This window comes from Trichosurus vulpecula, chromosome 1, assembly GCF_011100635.1.
Source record: "Trichosurus vulpecula isolate mTriVul1 chromosome 1, mTriVul1.pri, whole genome shotgun sequence".
In the NCBI taxonomy this organism is placed as follows: Eukaryota; Metazoa; Chordata; class Mammalia; order Diprotodontia; family Phalangeridae; genus Trichosurus; species Trichosurus vulpecula.
The window spans coordinates 149,085,202-149,113,094 of record NC_050573.1 but is presented as its reverse complement, the minus strand read 5'-3'; the positions used below and the strand labels follow the sequence as shown (position 1 = coordinate 149,113,094).

Genomic DNA, 27,893 nt, shown 5'->3' with positions numbered 1-27,893 from the left:
GTCCTTTTCACTTTCATTCTTTCAGTTTTTTCTTAAATTATTTGAGTCTCTTTGTACAAAATGACTAATATGAAAATGTTTTACATGATTGCACAGGTATAACCTATATCTGGTGGCTATCTCAGGGAGAGGAGGGAGGGATAAATTTGGAAATCAAAATTTTAAATAGAAATGCTAAAACAAAGATAAAGAAACATTTGGAAAAAAAAATACAAGTTTATCCTTGAAATGTAAACTTTACCCTTTCAGCAACTATAAATTCTATTTGTTTTCTTGCTGTTATTTACTGATGTAACTAGAGACTTTAAGTATTATGAAAATTTTTTTTCTAGTCCTTAGCAGTCATTTTTAGATACCATGAACTTATGGCTTCAGGCATATCATAAACTAATTATTAGAATGTTAGTATCATTGGCAGCAGTACCTATCAACAAATCCTTGGATATTTCCAAGGGTCCTCTTTTCTTTTTGTACTTTCACTTGATCTTTTTAGCTTTCATGGGTTTAAATTATCATCTCTATCCTAGTGACTGCCAGACTTATATATGCAGCTCTAGTCCCTCTCTTGAGCTTCAGGACTACATCACCAGTTGCCTCTTGGAAATTTTGAACCAGATATCCAAAAGACATAGCAAATTCAACCTCTCTAAAACAATTCATTATCTTTCTCCAAAACATACCCATGTTCCAAACTTCCCTGTTTATCCTGAGGTTACCATCATCACGTTAGTCGCCCAGCTTTACAACTTCAGTATCATCCTTGATTCGTTATTCTCTTGTGGTTCAATCATTTCAGTCATGTCCCACTCTTTGTGAACATGTTTGGGGTTTTCTTGGCAAAAATACTGGAGTGGTTTGTCATTTCCTTCTCCAGCTCATTTTACAGATGAGGAAACAGAGGCAAACAGAGTTAAGTGACTTGCTCAGGAACACACAGCTAATAAGGGTCAGAGGGCATATTTGAACTCAGATCTTCCTGACTCCATGCCCTATGCTCTGTCCACTGTGCCACCTAGCTGTCCTAGCATATCTTAATTATTCTATCTCTGCTCTCTCCTCATTCCCATCCATTCTCCACACAGCTGTCAAAGTGGTTTTTTAAAAAGTATAGGTCTAATCACGTCAGTACCCTGCTCAATAAACTTTAGTGCTTCCCTCTTGCTTCTAGGATCAAATATGACCTCCTATTTGGCATTAAAAGACTTTTCACAACCTGATCCCAACCTACTTTAGTAGCCTTATTACATATTACTCTCTCTCTTACCTGATATGGTCTGGTCAAATGGTCTTTACTGTTTCCCCTACGCAACACTCCCATCTCCTGGTTTTATGCTTTTGTACTGGCAATTACTCATATCTGGAATTCACCCTTTTTTCAACCTCTCAGATTCCCTGGTTTTCTTCAAGACCCAACTAGTGTCCCACCTTTATGAAGTCTTTCCAGTTCTTCCTACCTATTTGTACTCTCCTTCCCCAAATCACCCTGTATATACCTATATATGTATGTTTTCCTTCCCAGCTAGATTGTGAGCTCTTTGAGGGCAAGGGCTGTTTGGTTCGTGTCTTTTTTTATCCCCAGCACTGTTGAGCACACAGGTGTTTAATAAATGTCTACTGCTTGATGTCTCATTCTCTGCCAATTGCTAAATCATCTGCTCTCTATTTATCTTGACAGCTTCCATTATCTTTATGGAAAGAACCACTCCTATTACTTGGCTTTTTAAATCATTGGCAAAGTGTCTCTCTATATATTTGGTAAATAGTAATGATGATCCAGAAACCATTAATACTAAAATTCTGTTGGCTGAACCTTTTATAATAATGATGTTTCTAAAACAAATGTTACAACACAGCAAATATGCATGTTTTCATTTTTATTTCCATTAGAAAAATACATTTTGTCATTTAGAAATTTTTGGTCCATTAACTTCTTTCTTTCCATTAACTTCTGCCACACACCCTGGAATTTCAATTGGACCAACAGTGAAAATTCTTTAACAAGAAGTTAAAAGTTTTTTGAGGGATTTGCCACTTTTAATGCCTTGGTATTACATCCAACTAATTGAAAGAATGTGTAAAATTATTTTTTTAGTTAATTTTGCTTATAAAATTAATTACAAAATATTAGTCAACTATTTCTCAGGTAGTGAATCTAGTAGAATTAAATTCCATAAATGTTATTTCTCCCCTCTTAGATATAAAACAATCCACAAATCCTGAGAAAATGCTTTTTCCTTCATTTCTAGCTACTCTTTGATTTTATTAATTTTGTAGAGAGATACTTTAATTTCTATACCCTACCTTTCACTTTCAGTAGTGTGGCTGTGTGTATTGTAAATGCTGCATTATAACTGTATTCTCCATCAAATCCTTCATTCATTTTCAACTCATGTTATTTCTCTACTTGAAAGTCCTCCACAGCATTTCATTAAGGCTCACAATTTCCAACATTAATTTCAAGAATTAGAAGTAAATTAATCAGTTATCCTAAACCAAATATAACTGGCAAAACAGTGGAGGCCATGATTTATAGTCCAGATGTCATGGAAAGTGCTGCGACAGCTATGGCTTCAATTTCAACACGCGCTCCCTGTGGGGAAAAAAAAATGAAAGAACTTATAGGTGATTATGTACCAATGAGTTTATATTCTTAAAAAAAAACAATACAGTATTATTCCATTACTCTCTGTCTCAAGTTTAATGGCATTTAATATGCCAAATCATCACAAAAAGGAAAGCAGTAAAACCATGGATAGAAAGTAAATGTTGAGCTATAGATAGTTTTAAGTAAACTTGGTGAGAAGAGCATCCTTGTAGGGAAATGAATATTGTGATTCTAGGTACATGAATGAGAAATCATTACAGAAGATCCTCCATATTATAGTGTAAGCTCAGCATGTATATGTCAAGCTCCCTGCCCCCTTTTGCAGACCTTTGGACTCTCCTGCTTGGAGACTGACAGGCCTGAACAAAGAACAGGAAGCTCTTAAGACAAAGGATAGGAAATAACTCCTCTCCCTCTGGAAAAACATTAACCTGGCCAGTTCTTAGGAATGAGGTGGTGGGGGGTGGGGGTGGCTCCCCTCTCTGGCGGGAAAAACTTTCTTTGTTCAGGGCCCTATAGAAGTCACCACGTGGGACAAGCACATTGGAGCCTCACCCACAGAAAGGACGCTTTGCCTGGGACTATGTTCAGAAAGACAAACCAAGGTAGCTGTAAAAAGGGGCTCTCCAGCTTAGGAAACGCCTTGGGAGCAGGTGCTGAACGTGACGTGTATGTTGTATGTTGTGTGTGTGTCCTTTGTCATTCTTGCTGCGTTTGCAGAAAAGAGAGGGATTTCCCAGCTTGGAGAAACCTTAGGCGGCGGCGTTCCTCTGAACAGGTGTTGCCTCTGTGTGTCTGTGTCTCTGTCTTTGTCACTGCGTTAACTGTGTAGTAGGAATTGTTAAATAATGTGGTTGTGGGGTTAAAAGAGTATTTCCCCTGTCTTTCAATAAAAACTTTGTTCTGTTGAGAGTGTGCCTTATTGCCAGCGCAAATCCAAATCTGAACCTAACCTAGCTGAATCGAACAGTACAGAAGACAGCAACTAAATACATATGAAAAAAGACGGAACCAACAAGGACGAAATACATCCACACTCACAGATGTAAGATAAAATGTACTCTGAAAATCAAAGACACATAAGAAGAGGAAAGCTCTTGGGAGTGAGAGTGAATATATTATATTTGTATGGTACTTTTATACAAACATAGTTCACTGTTTTAGATTTAAGTGTTTATTCTAGTGGGAAATTCAGTGCCAGCTGTCTCATTAATTAGGCAATATCTTATTAAAATGTAAGTAACACTCTGAAGTATCAAATATCTCATTTGATCTTCACAACCAACCTGAGATAAGTATTATCATTTATGTAAGGATAGGGAGTGAGATGCAGCAGTTCTCAAGCTTTTTGGTTTAAGGACCCCTTTACACTCAAAAACTGAGAAGCTTTTGTTTTTTGTGGTTATATCTATTGATATTTACCATACTAGAAATGAAAATGTCTTGATTTTGACCTCATGAACCCCCTGAAAAGCTTTCAGGGACTCCCAGGGGTCCCTAGACCATACTCTGAGAACTGCTGGTTTAGAGAACATGGGAATAAGGGGAACATTCAAATGACACAACCCTCTAAGACTTAAGCTGCAGAGAAGGTGTTAAAATGCCATGGTGGAGGATTTTACTTACTCAAGAGTTCCCCTATATCCTTGAAATAAAGTCCATTTCTTCTCCCCATGTATGTTACATATCTTCAACTGGGTGGTAGTTCCCCCAAAGGGCATGAATTGCCTTTTTCTTTTAAATTATCAATTAATGTTAGGCGAGTATTCAGAATATAATGTAGAAATTAATATTTAAAATAATGTGTCATGTTGAAATACTTACTTTGGGCAAAGCAGCAACCTGGTAAGCAGCTCTGGCTGGAAAATTGCTCTTGAAATCTGGATTAAAAACAATTACGGATAACATCTCTAGGACACAGTTAAAAAAAAAAAACAAATATCAAGAATCTTATTAAGCACATCACAGCCAAAACAAGACTGTTTTTCAGATACAGAATATTATACAAAATACTCTGCATGATGATTACTGTGGTTCAATATTTTTTCACTCCAAATGTTGCAACATCCTGAAAAAAGATAAAAGATGTTTTTTTGACTTTTGAACCCTGTGGATTTGCAATTTTTTTTAATGAAACTGAACTTTGAGATTGACATTCATTTCCCCCAATCCCCCAGCCCCACCCCAAAAGTTTGAATGCCTACATTGTGCAGGATATTCTAGGATACAATGGTCAATTAGGTATTTTTCTCTTCCCGAAGGAGCTTATAATTTAACAAGGGGAGATAAAACCTGTATACTGTAACTGTAATACAAGGCAAAAAGTTTACAAGTAACACCCTGTCCTCCCAGTTTCTTCAACTTTAAGTCCAGCGTCTTACATTTCTACCCCACTTCAGCTACAGAAGAGCCTGGTAATGACTCGTGGAATCACATCACCTCCAACTTTGAAATTGTACTCTCTAATTCTGAGTACCTAGCCTCTTTTCTTTCTTTTTTTTTTTAACAACTTTCTCCCTCCAAACCTAACCTTTGCCTTTGTAATGAGCTTTGATTCCTTGACTTCTCCTTATTTTTCTAATCTACCTCTACTGTGGCTTCACTTGCCTTTACCCTACGGTTTCAACTTTCAATGTTTCACTAGCCACTACCCTATAATCTTTGACTTTACATTGTTCCACATCTGCTAATCCTCATCCTTTTGCAACTCCTGTCATCAAATTTCTCTGTTTCTCCTCTGGGGTGCTGAACAGTGCTAGGAACTGGGCTAATTTCATCCGTTAAAATTCATAAATTCAGCTGAGCTTGTTTAACAATTCTTACTAACAATGATAGCTGATATTTATAATAATAATTGGCATTTAGGTAGCACTTTGAAGTTTTCAATGTGTCCTGTCTCATTTGATCAACCCTATGAGTTGGTGCTGTTTTTATCCCTATTTTACAAGGGAGGAAACAAGCAAAAAAGGTTAAGTGACTTGACCAGGTTCACAAAGTGTCTGAGGCTGGATTGTCTTCCTGTCTCCACGTCTAGGGTTCTGTCTATTTCACCACCTAATATTCATATAGCACTTGAAGGATTGCAGAACAATAGCAGCCCATGCTGATCTAACACTTTGAGGCTTCCCATTACTTATTTGACAGCAGCCTTGCACATAGGTAGTAGGAGTATTATTAGCTCTTCTTTAGAGATGAGGAAACTGAAGCTTCAGTTCATGGTCACAGAGCTATTAAGAACCTGAAATGGGACTCTAATCCAGGCGGTCTTATTTCAAATCTAGCACTCCATGCCACACTACCTCTGAGAAACTCTTATTTGACAGCCAATGTTACAAACCTCTCTTTCCCCAACAGGTGAGCCACAACCTCACACTTAGTGCCATGGTAATTAGGGTGGGACTTTTTTAGTCTCTTTTAGAATGCTAAGGTATCAAGTACCTTGGATCAGTTTTGCCTTTCAAATGTAATGGCAAGCAAAGTGGACTTTTTGTTGTCTTTTGTTTCTTTGATTGAATCAAGAGTCTTTGCCGACCTGCTGTGTTGGTAAACAAATGGTTTCTTAGCACTCAGTTCAACCAAGTGCCCTTGAAGAGTTTGGCCTTTGTTTCCTTGATTAGATTGAGAGTCCTTGGTGGCCTCCTTGCCTCAAGGGAGGGCCTAGTTTACACATGAGTTTGAGTGACATGTTTGGGAATCAAAGGCTTTTAGACCAGGTGGGTTTACGTGGCCTCTTTCTGAGGATTCTAGGTCACATGGATAAGTCACAGGTGTGACTCACCCTCGACCCTGAAAAAGATATAAAACCAGGGGTTGGCTTTCTCTTTTTCAGAGCTCTTACCCACAGAAGTGGTGGCTTACATGACTCTGGACCAGCCCTTTTTATGAGCTCCCAGGCTGAACTCAGATGTTGGTAACTATGAATTGTATTTGGTCTGTCTGTCAATGTTTTTAATTTGCTCTGAAGTTTAGGGTGCTGGCTTTTCCCCTGAACTAACTGAATGATATTTGTATGATGGATTAAAGTAAACTTGTCAATCCCTTAATATTGCTTTCCTTAGTAAAGCAGATCAAAAGAACCTGGGCGTTTGCAGCATGCTGGTAGCGTGCTAGTTGTTGGGCTTCTGTTGGTCTTTCACCCCCATAGCAGCTGCTAGCCAGATTGTTGAAACACCTGCTTGTCAAGGGAAGGCCTAGTTCACATAGGTTTGAGTCACATGGTTGTGATGTCCTTTGACCCGGAAGAAGTGTATATAAGATCTGAGGTTGGCCTTTTGCCTTTAGGGGCACACTCATTGAAAGAATGTTGGTGATGAGACTCTGGGTAAGCCACTGAAGCATCTCCCCTCCTCCCCCACTTCTGGCTTTGAATACTCAGATGTTGGTGCATCTCAGATAACTATGTGTTATGATTTGGTTAGACAGAAATGTGTCTGTTTGTAATTTCTGTTTGCTCTGAAGTTCAGGGTGCTGTCTTTTCCCCCTGAAATAAGTGCTGGTATATGTATGTCTAAATAAAGTTAAGATTGTTAACCCCTTAAAGTTGCTTTCCTTACAAAAGCAGATGGAAGAATGTGTGCTGGCAGCCCTCCTGTGTGCTGGTGTTGTTGGTCTTGTTGTTAATCTTTCACCTCCATAGCAGCTGCTAACAACATTGCTGTGACACCCTGTCACAATGATGTAGCTCCCTGCTCTGCTGAGAAGACTGAAGTAGCCTGAAGGAGCTCCATCTTCTTCTCCCCCCACCTTTTTCTTCCAATCCTCCTGGCATCATTCATTCTGTCCTCTCATCCGGACACAGATGACAGCTGTCTCCATTTGGTGCTGGGGCTAATCCTTCAGCCTATGCCTTTGATGCTATTCCTCCCTCACTTCTTCACCACTGTATTTGAGCAATAGTTTTTCTTTCTCATGCACCTTCATTGGCTCCTTCCCACAACCTTTACTAATATGCTTAGGTCTTCCAACTGCAGAACACCTTTGGTAGACTCTTCTATGTTATCCAGCTACTAACCCTGCCTCTTGCATTTGCTTCCCTAACAATTTTATTGAAACAGCTATCCATATACAATGCTTTTGTTTCTTCAATATCCACTCTTTCCTCAAATCCCTTCAATTTAGTTTCTGCTGCCACCACTAGTGAAACTACTCTTTCAAGGTGATGAATGACTGAATAATTTATAATTACTTTTTAGTGCTCATCTTTTGACATCTCTGTAGCATGGGATATTGTCAACTACTCCCTCCTTCTGGATGCTCTTTTCTCACTTAGCTTCAGCAACACCACTCTCTGCTTCACTTCCTTTAACTTCTCTCTCTTGCCCACTTCTCATCCTCTGGTCAACCACTTGAAGTGGATGTTCTCTTAAGAGTCTAACCTTGACTTTCTTTCTCTGAATGCTTTGTATTAGCAATCTCATTCAGTGAGTACCTTTATGCAGATAACTCCCAAATCTATATGTCTAATCCTGCCCAATCTTCTGAGTTCCAGAACCATCTTTAGGATGTGTCCCCCAGTACTGCAAACTCAGTAAGTCTTATTGACCACTGCCTACCAAGTCTACTCTCTTTTTTTTTTGTAACAAAAATTATTTATTATACACAGTTTGAAGAGTTTGTCTTTCAAAAATGCCAGAAGAATGGTGGTTAAAATAGACCACCATAGCACTAACATAGATACAAGATGTGATTCTGAAGTAATGAGATTTTCCTCCCATTGGCAACAATTGCTCAGTATCATCACGAGAAGAAACTGATGCAATCTATGAAGACCATTAAAGACAGATAATGAAAATGTTCCCAAACCTTCTCTGTAGTCGAAACATCGAAAAAGTTGTCTACATGTGATGTCTCCTTCACCTTCTTGTAATTGGTATTCTGTCGCCGTCACTAAATGGCTTTTTTAAAGGTCTATAACAATCTCCTTTTTGCAAAATGAAATAGCTTTCACTTATTCCTCATCCTCCTCAACCTCTCAGCAGTATTGAATGTTGTTAAGCCAACCTTCTTCTATTATACTTTTTCCCCTTTTGGCCTCTCTAATATAACACTTTCCTACTTCTTTCCTACTTCTCTGGCTACTATTTCTTGGTCTCTTTTGGCTAGTTTCTTACCTTTCACCCCTTAAAGCATGTAATTCCTCAAGGCAGTCTCCCCTTTGCTCTCAACTGCTCCCATGACTTCAACTATCACTACTAAGTGGAAGACTTTCCAAAGCTTATCTCCAGCCTGCGCCACCATCACCATCACCACCACCACCATTATTATCATCATCCTTTATGATTTAAAAGGCATTTTACTTACACTATCTCATTTAACCTTCACAACAACTCTGAAAGCTAGATGAAGTTATAATCCCTTTTACAAATGAGGAAACTAAGGCTGAGAAAAGTAGAATGAATTGCTCAGGGTTACACCCTGGTTAGCTTCTGAGGCTGTATTCAAACTCAGGTTTTCCAGGCTCCAACTCCAGCACTCTATCTACTACACCAACTACCTGTCCCACATTTCCAGTTGCCCTGCTGGACACATGTACTTGTACCACCTAAAACGCAACATGTTCAGAACAGAACTTACCATCTTTTCCCCAAAATGATTTTCTACTTATAAACTCTCTTTTTGCTAGCAATATCGCCATTCATCCCATCCCTTGTATTTGAAACCTCAATATATTACCTGTCCATTGCACCCAATCACTTACTAAGCGCCATCTCTTACATGCTTAATGCCAGTAGCCAGACACTCCATCTCTTGGGGTATCTTATTTAAAATAATCTCAGATAGTGTAATGCAGATTAGCAGCTGTATCTGACCACCGATTACTCTTCCAGTTCTGGCACATTCTTTGTGTGGGCTCTGGGCTAACATTAGCCTTAGTTATGGAACAACACAGACACTTGTGAACTACTCCACTTTGCACATGGATAGCATAAAGAAGGAAAGGCCTTAGCCTGGTGTCCTGAATGCTTCTGATGCATTGCCCCTCTCAACCTCCAGTGGCTTCTCAGGCTATGCTGATGTTCACAGCATTCACTGTTGTTCCATGTTCTCCTTGTCACCTTGTATGGTATACATTAGCCCCTTTCCAACAGTCTGGGTCTTTTCCTAAATGTTGAGGTAGAAGTCTTGGGGCAATGATTTATACCTGGGGCTCCCATAGCCAATGTGTTGCCAAATTCTGTTCATTCTTTCTTTGTAACATCTGTCATATATGCCACCTTCTTTCCTCTGACACTGATGCACCCTGATCACCTCCCACTTGCGCTATTGCAATAGCTGCTAATTGGTTTGCCTGCCATGAGTTTCTCCTTACTCCAGCCTATCTTCCACACAGCTGTCAAATTGAAAGCACACATCTGAGCATATCACCTCCTACTCAGTAAGCTCCAAGGGCTTCCTATCACCTTCAGGATCAAATATAAAATTCTTCATTTGGCTTTTAAAGCCTTTTCTAACCTATCTCTCTACCACCTTTCAAGGCTCTTTATACCTTACTCATTCACCACTGCTTCCCCCAACCCCCTTTGTATTCTACAATTCAGAGACAACTGAGTTCCTTGTTAATCTTCCCAGAAGGCACTTCATCTATCAGCTGTGCATTTTCTATTTTTTAATTGTTATTTATTTTAATATTTTTACTTTTCAGCATTGATTTCCACAAAAGTTTGAATTACAAATTTTTCCCCCATTCCTACCCTCCTCCCACTCCAACATGGTGTATATTCTGGTTGCCCCATTCCCCAGTCAGCCCTCCCATCTGTCACCCCACTCCCCTCCCATCCCCCTTTCCCTTCTTCTCTTGTAGGGCAAGATAAATTTCTATGCCCCATTGCCTGTGTATCTTATTTCCTAGTTGCATGCAAAAACTTTTTTTTTTTGTTGTTGTTTTTGAACATCGGTTTTTAAAACTTTGAGTTCCAAATTCTCTCCCCTCTTCCCTCCCCACCCACCCTCCCTAAGAAGGCAACCAATTCAACACAGGCCACATGCGTGTCATTATGTAAAACCCTTCCACAATACTCATGTTGTGAAAGATTAACTGTTTTGCTCCTTCCTAACCTATCCCCCCTTTATTGAATTTTCTCCCTTGACCTTGTCCCTTTTTGAAAGTGTTTGTTTTTCATTACCTCCTCCCCCCGTCTGCCCTCCCTTCTATCGTCCCCCTTTTTATCTTCTTCCTCCTTCTTTCCTGTGGGGTAAGATACCCAATTGAGTGTGTATGGTATTCCCTCCTCAGGTCAAATCTGATGAGAGCAAGATTTACTCATTCCCCCTCACCTGCCCCCTCTTCCCTTACTACAGAACCACTTTTTCTTGCCACTTTTATGCAAGATAATTTACCCCATTCTATCTCTCCCTTTCTCACTCTCTCAATATATTCCTCTTATACCTTAAATTGATTTTATTCTTTTAGATATCATCCCTTCATATTCAACAACCCTGTGCCCTTTATGTATATATATACACACATATATGTATATGCATATATATGCATATATATACATACATATACATATACAAATATATGTATATACACCTACATACATACATAGACACACGCATATGTATATATATGTATACACACATATGTATATATATGTATACACACACACATATATATGCATATTCCTTTCAGCTACTATGATATTGAGGTCTCATGAATCATACACATCATCTCTCTATGTAGGAATGTAAACAAAACAGTTCAACTTTAGTAAGTCCCTTATGAATTCTCTTTCTTGTTTACCTTTTCATGCTTCTCTTGATTCTTGTGTTTGAAAGTCAAATTTTCTATTCAGCTCTGATCTTTTCACTGCTAAAGCTTGAAAGTCCTCTGTTCTTGAAAATGTATATTTTGCCTTGGAGCATTATATCAGTTTTGCTGGATAGGTGATTCTTGGTTTTAATCCTAGCTCCACTGACCTCCGGAATATCGTATTCCAAGCCCTTCGATTCCTTAATGTAGAAGCTGCTAGATCTTGTATTATCCTGATTGTGTTTCCACAATACTCAAACTGTTTCTTTCTGGCTGCTTACAGCCTTTTCTCCTTGATCTGGGAGCTCTGGAATTTGGTGACAATATTCCTAAGAGTTTTCTTTTGGGGATCTTTTTCAGGAGGCGATTGGTGGATCCTTTCAATTTCTATTTTACCCTCTGGCTCTAGAATATCAGGGAAGTTTTCCTTGATAATTTCTTGAAAGATGATATCTAGGCTCTTTTTTTGATCATGTCTTTCAGGTAGTCCAATAATTTTTAAATTATCTCTCCTGGATGTATTTTCCAGGTCACTGGTTTTTCCAATGAGATATTTCACATTGTCTTCCACTTTTTCATTCCTTTGGTTCTGTTTTATGATATCTTGATTTCTCACAAAGCCACTAGCTTCCACTTGCTCCAATCTCATTTTTAAGGTAGTATTTTCTTCAGTGGTCTTTTGGACCTCCTTTTCCATTTGGCTAATTCTGCCTTTCAAGGCATTCTTCTCCTCATTGGCTTTTTGGAGCTCTTTTGCCATTTGAGTTAGTCTGTTTTTTAAGGTGTTGTTTTCTTCAGTATATTTTTCAGAATTGTTTTGGGTCTCCTTTAGCAAGTCATTGACTTGTTTTTCATGGTTTTCTCGCATCCTTCTCATTTCTCTTCCCAATTTTACCTCTACTTCTCTAACTTGCTTTTCCAAATCCTTTTTGAGCTCATCCATGGCCTGAGACCACTTCATGTTTTTCTTGGAGGCTTTTGATGTAGGCTCTTTGACTTTGTTGACTTCTTCTGGCTGTATGTTTTGGTCTTCTGTCACCAAAGAAAGATTCCAAAGTCTGAGTCTCAATCTGAGTCCGTTTTCGCTGCCTCTTCATGTTCCCAGCCACCTACTTGACCCTTGAGCTTTTTGTGGGGTTATGACTGCTTGTAGAATAGACAGTACTTTGTCCCAAGCTTGAGGGCTTGCACTGTTTTCAGAACTATTTCCACACAACAAGTTCTGCCACACCAGCACTCCTCCTCCCCAAAGAACTGCCAACCCAGACCATGACTCAGACCTAAGCAGGCTCTGCACTCTTGCTCTGATCTGGCACTATATTCCTCCCATCAGGTGGGCCTGGGGCTGGAAGCAACTGCAGCTGTAGCTCTGGATGCAGACTCAAAGCTGCACCACGTCTGCTGATCCCAGGGTGGTGGCCGACTGCAAACTCCTTTGACTCTGTCCCCGCAGTTTTCCCACTAACCTACTCATGGTCTTTGGCGTTTGTGGGTTGAGAGGTTTGGTAACTGCCACAGCTCACTGATTCAGGGCAGTACAGCCTGTTCTGCCCGGCTCCTGGTCTGGTTGGTCCGGGCATGGCCCATGCTGGGCTCTGCTCTGCTCCGCTCCGCTCCCAGCACGGTGCAATAGACCTTACCCAGCGACCATCCAGCCTGTCCTGGGTTGGAGCCCTGCCTCCCTCTGCTATTTTGTGGGTTCTGCAGTTATAGAATTTGTTCAGAGCCATTTTTATAGGTTTTTGGAGGGAGCTGGCTGGGAGAGCTTTAGGCAAGTCCCTGCTTTCCAGCTGCCATCTTGGTTCCACCCCCCGAGTCTACTCTTTCTACGCTATTCCACCCTTCCTTTGCTCCTAATTGCTTCTAGATTACTATTAAATTCTTTAATATTTTCAGTGGATTTTTGATCTCACTGAATAGAGGTTCGATTGGTGCAGGTGGTAACCTGTCCATGCCTTCTTATCCTTTCTATTTCCCCTGCAGATATTCCATGGAGGATCCATCAAACATGCTGGAGGTCTTTCTCTAGGTCTTTTTGTATTTCATGGGATGCTGTATTACACTCTGATTATTTGTCAACACTAGCTCTTGCCAATGACCAGCCCACCTCATTTTCCACGTACACAATTCCTTGATAATACATGCCTTACATGCCTTCTTGTGTTATCACTACAAACTGGCTATCGCTAATTTGTGCTCACCATGCCTCTCTCCAGTGCCCTTCAGATCACAACAACTTTGATTCTTTAGAGATTGTGAATCTTGAAATACTACAATCATATAGCTTCTCCAGGAGAACATTGGGATTTAAAAGATTTTTTTTTTTTGCACCAGACAGTAGCTAGGGATCATTTAAAGTAGGACCACACAATTATTCCAAATATAAACTAGCACACTTCCTTCCTCATACTGAATTCTGCATCCAACTTATTTCCCATATGCAGTGTCCATCTCCAGTGTATTTGTTGATATACTAATTCAATGGATTTGCTATCCAATGCATCTCATAGGCATTCTTCATTAATTTAGTTTTTCTATATGAATTGTTAGGCTGATGTCTTTTGAATAATTAGAAATCACACTGAGGAATCCCTGTAATGTTACAGGATTTAATGCAATGAGCATGATAACATCTGCAAAGACTATCATCTGTAGGACCTCAACCCTCTATAGGGAAATCCTCTTCCACATAGGTCCTTGTGCCCATCAAATATGAAAATGTCAAGCACCTTTGAAGAAGATACATCTGCCTGTTTTATGTCTTCCTTGATGTTAATTATCAAAGGCTTATGGAAGATAGTTATCTCTGATGTTACCTTTACAAAGGAATCTTAAATATCTTACCCTATTCATGAGATACTCTTTGTTGGAGAAACTTTAGGACTGCATTTTTTTTTTTACCAATTCAGTTTTATTTGTATTTATTTATGTAATCAACAATCACAGCGGGTTGTATGTTTTTGGGTTTTATTTTTTAGTCAATACTGAGATTGTGAACATTAAGTTTGCTGTAGAGAATTATTTGCAGAAGCCTGCATGTTCCCTTCTCACATTTTCATCAAAGATAACCCCTGACAAATGTATAGATCATTCTTGTAAAGATTTTATAAAGATGAAACAGACGTAGTTTGATATTGGTAGTTATTAGTAGTCTCCTGATTGTCTCTTGGAGGCCATATATTATCTGTGCTAAATACATATTAGTCAATAAATGTTAATAATTAAACATGATCCATTACTATACTGCACATAAAAGAGAAATAAACAAGTTACTTACACTGCTTGTAGACTTCATTAACAGCATTGAAGTCATTTATATCAGCCAGCAAAACAGTTGCCTTTACCACTAGAAGACAGATTTGGGATTATATTTAATCTGACCCCAAACTTACTTTGGAAACAGAATAAGATTTTCTGCCCTTCTTATGTTGAAACATGAATAGGCTATACATTAAAAAGTAACATTACTGTTTTATGGAGAGAGAAAAATGATTTTAATGAGTGAATTTATACTGCACGCTGGAGCAACTCAAAGAAAAAGAAAGGTCCAATGATGGTCCCTGGTTGAAAATCTCAAGTGACAGGGAACTCAACATCTTGTGAGGCAGCCCATTTCCTTTTTTGGACCTCTCTAATTATTAGGAAATTCTTTTAACACATGAATTTTTTATTTTATACTTTCAAGATGGAACTCTATTATGATGCTGGAACCATGTCATTATCTTTCTTTTATTTCCTTGCTTTTAGGCAGAAGAGAATGGCAGTTAACTAATATTATGTCTGGAACACATATGAATCCATCAGGAAATCAGGAGATTTTCTGATTATCTGAGCTGGGAATTGAGGAATGATCCATTAAGTCTGATCCAGAGCACTCTAAGTCAGAATAAAAGAAGGAGGCTCTAAGGAAGGCAAACAATATAGTAGGTAGAGGATCACTGACTTGGAAAACTTCAGCTTGACAGAACAGTTTAGAAAGTTTTAATAACATCTAGTCTGAGACTACGTGTCATTAATTTTTAATTACCTTACCCTGGTATATTATTGTTAAATTTGTATATTCTCTACAAACAGACTTTAGAAACAGATTCTTGTCATCTATAGTTAATGGTATTTAGAATAGAAGGGAAGGAGGGGGTTTATGTCTGAAATTAGCAGAAAAAGGGGAAAACACAACTAAGCACTAAGTGGTACAACACAACTGAACCCAGAGTACCAAGAAAGCTCAGGGTACAGCTCTAATTCCTGGAATTCAAGATTTAGGAGCAGTGATACTTTAGAAAGAAAGAAGAAAGTAAAATCCCTTGAGCTACAAAGGTCCCTTAGAATTCAAGGCTTCTTCAACTTTTTCTACTTGGGACCCCGTCAGTACTTCTTGAGCCCCTTATAGAGTCATGACCCACAGTTTAAGAAGCCTTGATCAACATCAAGGTGGACTGGTATCCCCAGGGTGGTGAACCTAAATCAGGAAGGTCTAAAACTGGATCTTTCAATAGTGATTCAGTTTCCCTATGTGTAACTTCTAGTTTTCTGTTCTCAAGCCACAAGTCTAAGTCTTCCACACTTATAAAGTAATACCAGTTAACTCACCATTAGTGTAATCACAGCCAGCAGCTTTCAGAATCTCTCCCATGTTTATAAGTGCCTGTAAGACAAAGCAGAAAGGCTTAAGGTGTCGATACCATGCGTAAAAGTTATCATTAACTTAAATCCATCATCTTTTACTAACCTGCCATTCAAGGACTTTACCTGGTAGAAATATTTAGTCTGAACTTCAGACTCTTTACAGCAAATGAGTTTTTGGCATCCCATTTAATTGTCTACTGCAAACCAATGAGAAGCCACATCCTCTTGTGTCTTAGGTGCCTGACTCCTTATCAGAGTCTTGTACTGAACCACTCTCTCACTGCAAAGATTTTTACTACACTCACTAAATTTTCATTAGGCCTTGAGTCATTTCTTCGATGATATGTTGCTCTGAATCTAGATTGGCTAGTTTCTGGATAGACATCTCATTCATCCAGCCTGTTTTGACCCTCCACAACTCACGGCTCTTCTTGCATAACCCTGAGAACTCAGAGTCACTTTCCTGACATGAAGAGCAGGTGTTTAGTGGAAAAACTGAGCTAACATTAGCTAAGGATATTTCCAAAACATCTAAGATTATAGCACTGAGACTGATTCTGAACTTCTCAGTATTAAAAAGGAAAAATCTAATGTAAAAAAAACTAAACTTACCTGGTTGGCCTCTGCTACCACCCCTCCTGATACAAGCTGTCCACTTGAAGGCTCCATGCCTATCTGCCCTGAGATGTACATGGTTTTGTCTACCAGTATTGCTTGACTATAATGGAAAAAAATAAATATGATACTTTAAATTAAATTCTGAAAGCTTGCTGAGAAAATATATAGTTTTCACCACACAGAGGAAATACTCGTTTTTTTTTATTTTAAATTTCTTATTTTAGACAAATACTAAAACTTAAATACAGAAGAAAAGAAAAAGAAATATTATAAACTTAAATATAAAATTTTTAAAAATCATGTCATGTGCACAGCAGAACATAGGAAGGGATTCAGAATATACAGCAGTAACATCATTTCAAGAAAGCCTATATATTAAAGTCTGTACGTTATGTTGAAAGCTGTCCATCTTTTCTTTACTTCCTTCCAGGTTTTCTTTTGTTGTCTACTGTATACTTTTAACTTTGTTCTTTTTCCCCCTTCTTCCCTCCTACCCACCACCCCAGGGCTACAAAGCAGTATAGATACATTTATATATAGGTATATATACATGCATACATGTATACATACACACACACATATGTATGCACACATATATACTTTCCCTAACTAATTCTAATCCTGATCTTTGTTTTTATGTTTGTACATATCTCGTTTCCTATCCCTGCTGACTCCTCTACTTTCTTCTACCCACTACCTTGTCATCCACTTACTTAACCTACCCCAGCTCAAGCAATCTCTCCCTTATCTTCCCATTCCCCTAAATCTAAACACCCTTTTTATACACCCCTTTGATCTATTCTGTCCCCCTCCCCTCTAAAACTCCCTCCTTTTCCTCCCATTCCGCCCTGAATTGAAAGACCCTTCTGTATCTCCCTTTTAATCCCTTCTCTCATCCTCACTTCTAAAGATCCCTCCTTCATCTTCTCCCCCCCTCCCTATCCCCTTAGAGTTTTATTTCTTTTTAAATTTAGAAGACTTTAGTACTCTTCCAGATGTATATGTATTTTCCCCTCTTAACCCATTCCCAGTGAAAGTAGATTTCCAGAACTAACAGCTCCCCTCCCCCATTTAGTTCCTCTGAATTGGTTTTTCCTCTCGTATGTCATTTGTATAAGCTACTTCTTTTGCTGTTCTTGGATAGTTTTACTTTCTGAAGTCATATCATACTCAGGTCTATCCCAATCTTTCTTATAAGATACCTAATTACTAGGAACAATCTTAGACATAGGTTTTACATTTTCCATACATAAAAGGTGAACATTCTATCCTGATTTAGTCCTTTGTAATTGGTCATTGGTATGTACCTTATATTTCTCTTGGCTTTTGTATGTCAAATCTTCTATTGAGTTCAGGGTCATTATTTTTTAAACAGGGTCCTGAAAGTCTGACAGTTGATCAAATGTCCATTTTTTTTTTCATTCAGAATTGTGCTTAGCTTTCCTGAGTATATTTTCAGCTGGAGCCTCAGTTCTTTTGCTTTTCAACATATAGTGTTCCAAGACCTGAGATCTGTTAGTGTCACCAATGCTAGGTCTTGTGTGATTCTAACTGTGGTATCATCACATGTAAATTGTTTTGTTCTTTTTGCTCATAATATTTCGTCCTTGATCTGGGGGTTTTGGAATTTAACTATAATATTCCTGTGAGTTTTCCTCCTAGGAGCTCTTTCAGGTGGTGATGGGTGGAATTTTTCTATCTCTACTTTCTAATCTGGTTCTAATGTTTCCATAAAATCCTGACACCATCTTGCACCTATTTCTCAAATCAGATAAATAAGCAATTTAATCGGTCTCTGAATTAGTTTGAAATCTGTTTATTCAGGAATAGGTGTGATTAAATAGTACTTAGGAAGCCTGGGAAGATGGAGAGTCATAACCTGTTTATTACAAAAATGACCACCTCTTCATGACTCAGCTTGGCCTACAAAGAGATAACTGTTAATTTGTTCATCTGCAAACTTCTCTAAGCTTGAACACCATGAACAAGAGCTAATATTTACTAAATGTCTCTTAGGTACCCTGCAGAGTATTACCCTTAGTCTAAATTCTAAACCTTTCTTTTGCAAAAGAATAAGTAAATCTTACTTTAACTATAATTTAGCCATATATGTTTTCTAGTCTATACTTTATTTTAAAAAGCTTTTTTGATACAAAGACATAAGAATTTTAGAACATTAGATTTGGAGTCAGAGAACACCTTGGCTCTGCTATGAACACTGCAATTATACAGGTCATTTTACTTCTCTGGGCCTCAGCTTCCTTATGTGTAAAATGAACAATTGGCCAAGATAATTTAGAAGGTTCCTTCTCTTTTTGGGGGGTGGGTGGGGTGGGGGAATTTCAGAAGCTGACGGTGCTTAACTACAAGGGCTCTCTGAAAATGGTGAATTAGGGGGCATTGTATGAACTATTCGAAGTGTTCTAGTGATTGGCCAGAGAGATATATTTTATCTTCCAGCTCAAAAGACCTGTAATATTAAGCAATTTCCAAAAACATAATACATTAAAAATTATTAATATTTTAAAAAGTTTAAACACCATCTAAGTACTGTTAGAAATCAATAATAATAATGAAATAATAGTAAGATGCTAGAATCTCTTAGATTTGTCTCAGAGATTTTCTGAAAAGTGCTGACTGGTTAATTAGTGACAACACCCTCTCCATTCTATTGCCAAGGCCAGAATGTTCATTTAACCCGTTTGGCCTTTTCTTGGAATGGCAGTATTGAACTGGGACACAACACACCCAGAATACAAATAAAAACTAACTAGAATTTTCTTTTTTTCCAATTTTTTTTTAAATAAATTTTTGTTGATATCTTGTTTCTTACATTATCACTATTATTCCAAGTATCCCAAGAGCCATACCATATAACAAATAGTAATTTTTAGAGAAGAAAAAACCCCCACAACTTTTGATACTCTGAAAAGTTAAAAAAAACACCTCCATGAAGGGGTGGGTTGGGAGTACCTTCTCATATTTCAAGTCCTGCTTGCTCTTTATAATTTTGTTTTCACTTTTGACTTTTTTTAGCTTGTAGTTGATCTTCCCATTTACATTGTTGTAGTTATCGTATATATTGTTTTCTTGATTCTGCTTACTTCTCTCTGCATCGGTTCATATAGATCTTTCCATCTGTATGTATACCCATCACATACATCATTTCTTATAGCACCTTAATATAACAATACATTCGTGCACCACAATTTGTTTAGCCATTCTCCAGTTGATGGGTATCTACTTTGTTTCTAATTAGCTATCACAAAAAGGGCTGCTATAAATATTTTGGTATATATGTGACTTTCTTCTTATTGACAGCTTTCTTGGGATTTAAGGCTAGTAATGAAGTCTCTGGTTTAAAGGGAATGGACATTTTAGTCAGCTTATTTGCATAATTTGAAATTTCTTTCCAAAATGGTTGTCCCATTTCACAGTTCTACTAACAATGTATCAATGTGCCTATCATTCCAGAACCCCTCTGTAAGACAGGAACTTTTGGGCTCCAGCCTCTAGCAGGTTCACTCTTGATCCAGACAGCCAGAAGGACAGCAATGGACATATGACAATGAGTTAATTAATTTATTCTTCTCAAGGGGGTTGCTGATAATGGGAGCACCAACTCCTACAGCATCCCCTAATTACTCTTCTCAAAGGGGCAAGTGAGAGTAACTGTAAGAGCACCAACTCCCATAACATTCCCCTAAGTCTCAATGGGGGCCAGTTGAGACAAGCACACACATTCCACAAATCCCCCCTAAGCCTCCATAGAGGCAAGCACAGCATTCATATTCCCCCCTTACTAAAACAGTGCTCACTCGATCTATAGGGGAGCACACAAAGGAGGCATCTTGCCAGCAGTCAACTCATAAGTTTACATTAACTTTAGCAATATCATGGTAACTTAGCATAGAACGTGAGCAGTAGGCTCTTTACAATTTAACTCAAATGTTTATATTATGTATCATTATATCTCACTGTGCAAATGCAGTGAGATTGTTTACAAGCCAGGAGTCTGAATTAGTAGATTGTTTATGGCCATAGATGCTAAGAACTAGTATCTTAAAAAGAAAACAAATCCACCTTACATACACCCTCCAATATTGGCTATTGCCATTTTAAAATAATTTTTGCTAGTTTGCAGTTGTAAGGTGAAACCTCAGCATTGTTTTGATTTGTATTTCTCATTAGTGATCTGGAGAATTCTTTCACATGGTTGCAAATACTTTGTAATTCTTCTTTTGTCAGGGAAAGTCTACATACTTGGGGTAGACATCCTCCGTTAGTAACCCTCCACCAGGTTTAGCCTGTCTGCTGAGATGGTTTTACCAGGGTTGTGACCATTACATATGCTACAGCTTCTTGGAGCCTGTAACAGCAACCACACTGGCATACCCAGGAAGGCCACTAGCAGAGGTTCTTAGGTCTGCTTTACTAGGAAAGAGAGCTGTTTAAGCAGTCAAGGCTCTAACTTTAAACATCTGTATCATTCACTTAGCTGTGTTGGTAAACAAAATGGGCTCTTAGCATTCAGTTCAACCAAGTGCCCTTGAAGAGTTAGGGCTTTGTTTCCTTGTTTAGATTTGGGCGTCCTTGATGACTTTCTTGCCTCAGGGGAGGGCCTAGTTTACCCATGAGTTTGACTGACATGTTTGGGACATTAGAGGCTTTTAGACCAGGTGGGTTTAAGTCACCTCTTTCTGACGATTCTTGGTCACGTGGGTGAGTTGCATGTGTGACTCGCCCTTGACCCTGAAAAAGATATAAAACCAGGGGTTGGCTTTCTCTTTTTCAGAGCACTTACCCACAGCAGTGGTGGCTCGCGTGACTCTGAGCCAGCCGTCGTTATGAGCTCCCAGGCTGAACCTAGATGTTGGTAACTATGAATTATATTTGGCCTGTCAATGTTTGTAATTTGTTTGTATTTGCTCTGAAGTTCAGGGTGCTGGCTTTTTCCCCTGAACTGAGTGGTATTTGTATGCTGAATTAAAGTAAACTTGTCAATCCCTTAACGTTGCTTTCCTTAGTAAAGCAGATCAAAAGAACCTGGGCTTTGGCAGCATTCTTGTTGTTGGGCTTGTGTTGGTCTTTCACCCCCACAACAGCTGCTAGCCAGATTGTTGAAACATTAGCTGAAGGGAAAAGTCAGCACTCTGAACTTCAGACAAAATACAAACAGAGAAAATACAAGCAGAGAAATAAAGACCAACACACAGGGGTCTACTGCCCGAATCATAGCAATATTGCTATAAACTTTACATACATCACTGGACTGAGAGAGCCTTTCCCTATGAGCAGTTGGGGAGCTCTGAACATATGGACACTCAGAGTCTTAACCAGGGAATCACAAGGTCCTTCTCTTAAGTGAGCCCCCAAAGCAAAACCTCACCTTAAAGTATATACACACTTCTCAGAGCCAGATGGCATCACAATCCTCATGACCCAGTGCCTAATTAGAAATTAGCAAAAGGTGTGAGCCTTTCTACAAGCAAGCCTCCCCTAAGCAAGCTTCCCTTAATGGGCTCTACGTGAGGCCTATTAATGGGCTGGGAAGAACTTCCCATTCCATTAACAGTACAATGCAACAGGTAAGAGTTGGGTGACAGGTGGACACCAAAGGTGGAAGAACAACCCTGAAAACAGCTCAGAAGCCCTAACCAGAGGTGCTAGTCCTCCCTGAATACCTTGTTAGAACAAAAGTCAATGCTCATCACTTGTTACAAAATAAAGAATTCCTGTTAGCATAGCCATTCACATTAGATCAAAAGAAACTAACTCCATCTTAGTTAATAGTTAATAGGTATTTGTTAAAAACCTACTATGTGCTTTATAAGATAAAGAAAAGTGTAAGGAAGGTGGATTTTAGTGTGTATAAGGTAAATTTTTGTTATCATTTCTTAAGAGTTCAGTTTCCCAGGATCCATGGCCATAACAATCTCTGTTTTCCAGGCTCACGGTTCAAAATATCTCCACCATGTTTGTGCAGCATTATATAATGATAAATAATATAAACACACGTGCTGAAACTGTAAATAGCCACTGCTACTGCACAGTGAGATTTTGGGATGAGGTGATGTGAACTTGTAAGGCTATTACTGGCAATATGCCTTCTTTGTCTGTTGCCCTATAAAGCAGGTGGGCAGTGGGCAGTGAATGGGGAACCTTTAGGGTTGACTGCAAAAGCTGGAGTGCTTGTGTGCCTTGACTGGTCCCCATCAAGGCTTAGGGAACCTCAGGGTTGAATGCACAAGCTAGAATGCTGTGTATGCCTTGATCAGACCCCATCAAGGCTTGGGGGGAATCTCTGTTTGCTTCAACTAGCTCCCATTGAGGCTTGAGGGGATTTAGGGGAATGCAGAAGTGGTGCCCATCTCAATTGATCCCATCAGGAGACAGGGATAGTTGTCCCCCCTTCTTGCCAGCCCTTGTGAGAAGGGTGATTAGGGAATGTTGTAGGAGTTTATGCTCATTATCAGCAACCTTTGTGAGAAGACTAGACTAGAATAAAGTAAGATTATTAACCACTTTGAAGCTTTCTTTCCTGTCTGAGCAGATCAAGAGTGAACCTGTGCTACCAGCCCTCCTGCGTGCTAGTGTTACTTGTCTTACAAAAAGGAAACAAGTTTTTTGATCTATTTAAGTCCCCAGACTGTCTTTATGTCTTTTGTGGACACAAAATGGCAAATACAGAACAAAACGGAGTTGGTTACATCAACACCTAACACAGCACTTTTAGTTCCCACAATTGCTCTTTCAATAGTGGACAGGTCTTTATTTGTTCTTCCAAGGATTTTATGAAAATAACAAAATATTTGCTAAGAGGGAGTATAGAAACTGGACAAATTACATAGTGCCATAAAATGAAATTCCAACAGTATATAAACTGGGCCCTCTATGCAGGCTATGATGTTTTATAAGCCATGGAAAGGATTCTTTTGAGACCTCTAGCTCTTCTTCTACACTGACTTGTTTTATGACCTCAGGCAAATCATTTTACCTCTCTGTTTGCTTACCCACCTCTGAAATGAGATAAATATTTGTCCTGCCTTCCTCATTAGAAATTACTGGGATTTATGAGACTCCTTTAAAAAGTATTGGTTAAATGTCACAGTATCTGGCACAAACTAGGCCCTCGAGGCTTGTTGACTGATGTATTGATGTTAAATTACCAATTACATTTTGGGAAAAATTCAGCATAGTATAATAGCATTATTCTGTCTCACATTTTTGTTTTTATTTTGTAGGGAGTGGGATAGGTGAGAGGGTGTTTTAGTGAACTCACTTTCACAAGACAGCCAGTTGCAGGCTTTTCCAGGGAATTGATAGGAAACCTGTGTGGCTGTTGTCATTTCCATGGTTTCTCAGTGACTGCTTTTTGATTAAGACCCAGGTCTAAATTTTGATACTTCTTTAAAAGATGATAGTTTTAGTGCATACCTCATACTCTTTACATGTATTGATGCAGAAACACATGCACTTTTAGCAGGTGAACCAGATCCATTCCTGGTCAGTCAACAAACAAATTAAGTGATTACTAGGTGCCATGCAAATAAACTGACTAAAATGTCCATAACTTACGGGCCATGCAGTGTGGTAAGGAGACCCAACCTGCAAATAACTCTGCACATGCAAGACAGAAACAGTGTAAATAGAAGACAATCCCAGAGGGAAGTGGTGGGAGTGGGAAACAGACTTCCTGCTTTATGTGAGATTTGAGCTGAATCTTTAAGGAAGCTAGGGAAAAATGTTGGGGGAGGTGGTTGGGGAGAGGGCATGGAGACCCACGTCACATTTTAGAGATGATTAAACTGAAGCTGAATTCAGTAACTTGCCCAGGGTCATATAGCTAGTAAGTAAGTGTGGCAGCATTTCCTGAGTCCAAGCCCTGGCCCTCTACTGCATCAGTGCATGCTAAGTTGCGGGTGAGGGTGGGCAGAGCTATAAGGAATAGCAGGTAGGTCAGTGACACTGGATCATGGTGAAGAGAAGTACTACAAAAGTGAAACTCAAAAAAATTGGCAGTTGGTTAATAATTGGCTTGGTCAATAATTGGCTTGGTTAATAATTGGCTTGAACAAGTAATCTTAAGTGGCTCAGAGTGAATCAATGCTTTAGCAATCTACATGCTCTGTAACAGTAAGCATAAATTGTTACTTCTTGGCCACTGTATATAGGTGCATTCAAATTATTTTGCTTATACACAATCTATCAACGTTCTGGCCCATACCCCAAACTGAAATCCTCTGGAAAAGTTTTTGGAATTAGACTAAGTTCTAAAGTATGATATATAATAAACATGAGATGACATAAACAAGGAATATGGGTGACATGAGAACCCAGCCCAGGATTCCATCTGATAGTAACTTGACAACTTGTTTTAACTTTTGAAGTATACTGCTAAAAAAATTGAAGAATGAATTTTGGCTGGTGCAATCTGATGAATATGTTAAGAGTTAAAAGGGATTGCTATCAAATGAGATAACATGTAAAGCACTAATACTATAAGTCCAAAGATTCATTATAGCAGTATGGATACTTCCATTAAGGAAGGATCGATGCTGCCTCAGCACCTTAGTGGGTTTCATGAATTGCAGTGACCAACTGAAAATTTAACACCTTGTGCTGGGGTTGGAACACAGCACAGTCCTGTTTGTGGCATCAAATACAGAATATAATTTTAAATCTGCTCAGTAACTGCTATTTTTAGCAACTGGCAATGAGACCATAATTATAAAACTTGATTTATTATTACAATTATAGATAAAAGATCTGTAAGGATGGGTACCACATGTCTACATGTTTAAAAAAATTCTATTAAGGTGACTAGCACAATCCTTTGTATTGAGCAGGCATTTAATGTTTATTTAAAGTATGAGTTCTTTAATTTTCTTTTTAAAACGAAAGGAAAACATTTTTATTTTTCTGTTCGGTTTGCTAACTTTCCCAAACTTGTCACTCTCATTGGCCTTGCTTGTCCCTTTTTCCCAACAGAGGCTTGCTCTGCTTACATAGAAATATTCTGCTCACTGATTGGAAAAAACCCAAGGTAAGCCCAGGGGGTTTTCTGTCCCTTGGATAGATTTCTGGAAATCTGTGAACTTGTATCGGCGGGAAAAATTACATCTTTTTACCCCACTAAACTCTTAACTAAAATTTAGCATTTCTTTCAACTATTTAAAAAAATTTTTACTCTGAGAAAGGTTTCCAGAGACTGCCCAAAAGGTCTCCGACTCACAAGAAAAGATTAAGAACCCCTGGCTTAAAAAGAGACACAAGGGGAAATTGGTCAAAGTTCCAGGATTTGTGGGAGATGCCTTGGACCTGCAGTCTAAACGCCCAGATTGGAGTTCTGGTTCCTACACTCATCTACTATAGTCCTTTAGGCAAATTCCTTTATTTACAGCCCTCAGCCTTCAAGTGTGTAAATGAGGGTGTCTCTCTGCCAGGATGATCTTTAAGTTACCTTTCAGCCCTAATGGTCTACGTGCCTGAATTTACCTAAATACCATCAGCTAGCCAGCAGAAATAATCATTGGCGGTCATACTAGGGTAACAAGTACGGGAGTAGTAGTATCTTTTCTTTCTCGATGCAGGAAACACATTAACAGCATACAGAATCCTTTAACAGCAATATAATCAGGATTTCGAGAGACTACGCCTTCTGTTAACTTCGCTAAAAACAGCGGTTACTGAGCAGGTTTAAAATTATATTCTGTATTTGTGGCCACAAACAGGATTGTGCTGGCCAGCAATAGACCTGGGTTCCAACCCGAGCTATGCCACGGAGCAGCGGTGTAACAACAGGACCTCCCTGGGTCTCGGTTTCCTCATCTGTAAAACGGGTGCCTTTCAGCCCTAACCATCCCTATAGCTGGCACACAACCCCACGTGTGAACGTGCCGTTACCTGTAGGCTCCGATTGCACTTGGTGCTCTCGAGGTGCTGATCACTTTCTTAATTAAGGCCGACATGTCTAAATTTTATCTTCTGTAGCTTCTTCCAGGTGAACTGAGTACGGAAAATAGATACAACTAACTTCAGGTTCTTACTTGGCCAGAGCAGCGCGCCCCAAGGAAAACCCCTTTTTGGCAAAAAGAACTCGTCTCGCGGGCGGAGTCTCTGGGCCTTATGGGAGTTGTAGTCTTCCTAGGAACGCCGAGCCACGCGAGGAAGTCCTCTTGCGCATGCGCTATCCATCTTACCTGGAGTGCACGCTGTTGGGGAGGTGCTGGCTGCAGTGATGGGAACGTGCTGCTCTTGGGCCTACGGGTCCTTGGCTGGTCCAGGGAAAGCTGGCTCATTTGGGTTCCCCCAGCCAGAGAGGGCTAGCGAGGAGGAAGAGCAGCGCGGGTGGCATCTCAGGTTGTGGAGTGGGGAAAGTTCGGGGGCGTGGCTAGAGCCTGGGGCCCCGCAGCCCCTCACACCGTCTGCGGTCCGCTTCTCCCTTCCCAAACCGGCTCCTGCTCCAGAGCCGTGGTGGCCAGAGGCGGAGGCCCTTAAGCGGCCTTCTAAGCCCACTGTTGCCGACTACCCGGGTGAGGCCAGGGAAGGAGCATGTATTAGGCACCTACTGTGTGCCCCGCGTCCATTCCCACAATCATGTCTTGTGATCTTATTTAAGTGACCCATAAGCCCTGGGGGCCCGAGCGTCCTCCTCGGTAGAGTGAGAACGGGGGACTGGATGACCTCCTAGGCCCCTTGCAGCTCTCAATCTGAGATCTGAACCAGCTCAGCGGCCTGTGCATGCAGCCCCTGCTCAGACTGCAGGGCTCACCAGAACCCTTCCCCACGCTGCCTACCCCACCAAATAGTAATAATAATCCACGTCTGCAGAGCCCTGACTGCGGGCCAGGCACTTTACAAATACCACCTCATCTGATTCTGACAGCCCGGGTCAGGCAGCTAGGCATCGTCTGGGGTCAAATTTGAACTCGGGTCTTCCCGATCCAGCCCTATTATAGACGGCATCACCCAGCTGCTCACTTGAGAATCGGCTTACTCTTAACCTCCAACTGTGTCGTCATCACCAGCCTTACCACTTAGTTGCCCAGCCTCTCTTAATTCCAGTGCCTTCCCTCTCCTGCCTAGCACTTCTATTCTGTATATAGCGGGTTAGTGCGTGTGTTCGTCTCCCCCACTAGCTCCTTGATGCCAGGGACTGGCTATTCCCCATTTTTGTATCCCCTGCACTTACAAGTGCCGCCTAGTAGGCGTGTAGTAAATATCGATGGATTGATTCTACTTCCAACTGACTGGACTAGTTTATGGCTCCTCAAACCCCACCCCCAAGCG

The 27,893-nt window shown here is 39.7% G+C and overlaps 2 protein-coding genes across 2 annotated transcripts in view; both read right to left on the bottom strand.

Annotated features, from left to right (window-relative positions):
* Window positions 1–27,893, bottom strand: part of LOC118834592 (2-iminobutanoate/2-iminopropanoate deaminase-like) — a 69,294-nt gene that overhangs the window by 25,157 nt on the left and 16,244 nt on the right. The gene's annotated exons all lie outside the window — the stretch shown is intronic.
* RIDA (reactive intermediate imine deaminase A homolog) lies at window positions 1,936–26,729 on the bottom strand. Its single transcript, XM_036742036.1, has 6 exons — window positions 26,508–26,729; window positions 16,596–16,701; window positions 15,948–16,002; window positions 14,635–14,703; window positions 4,430–4,485; window positions 1,936–2,590 (listed from the first exon to the last, which is right to left on the bottom strand). Exons 1-6 carry the CDS (start codon window positions 26,570–26,572, stop codon window positions 2,528–2,530), a joined length of 414 nt encoding a protein of 137 aa, XP_036597931.1. The 5' UTR covers window positions 26,573–26,729; the 3' UTR covers window positions 1,936–2,527.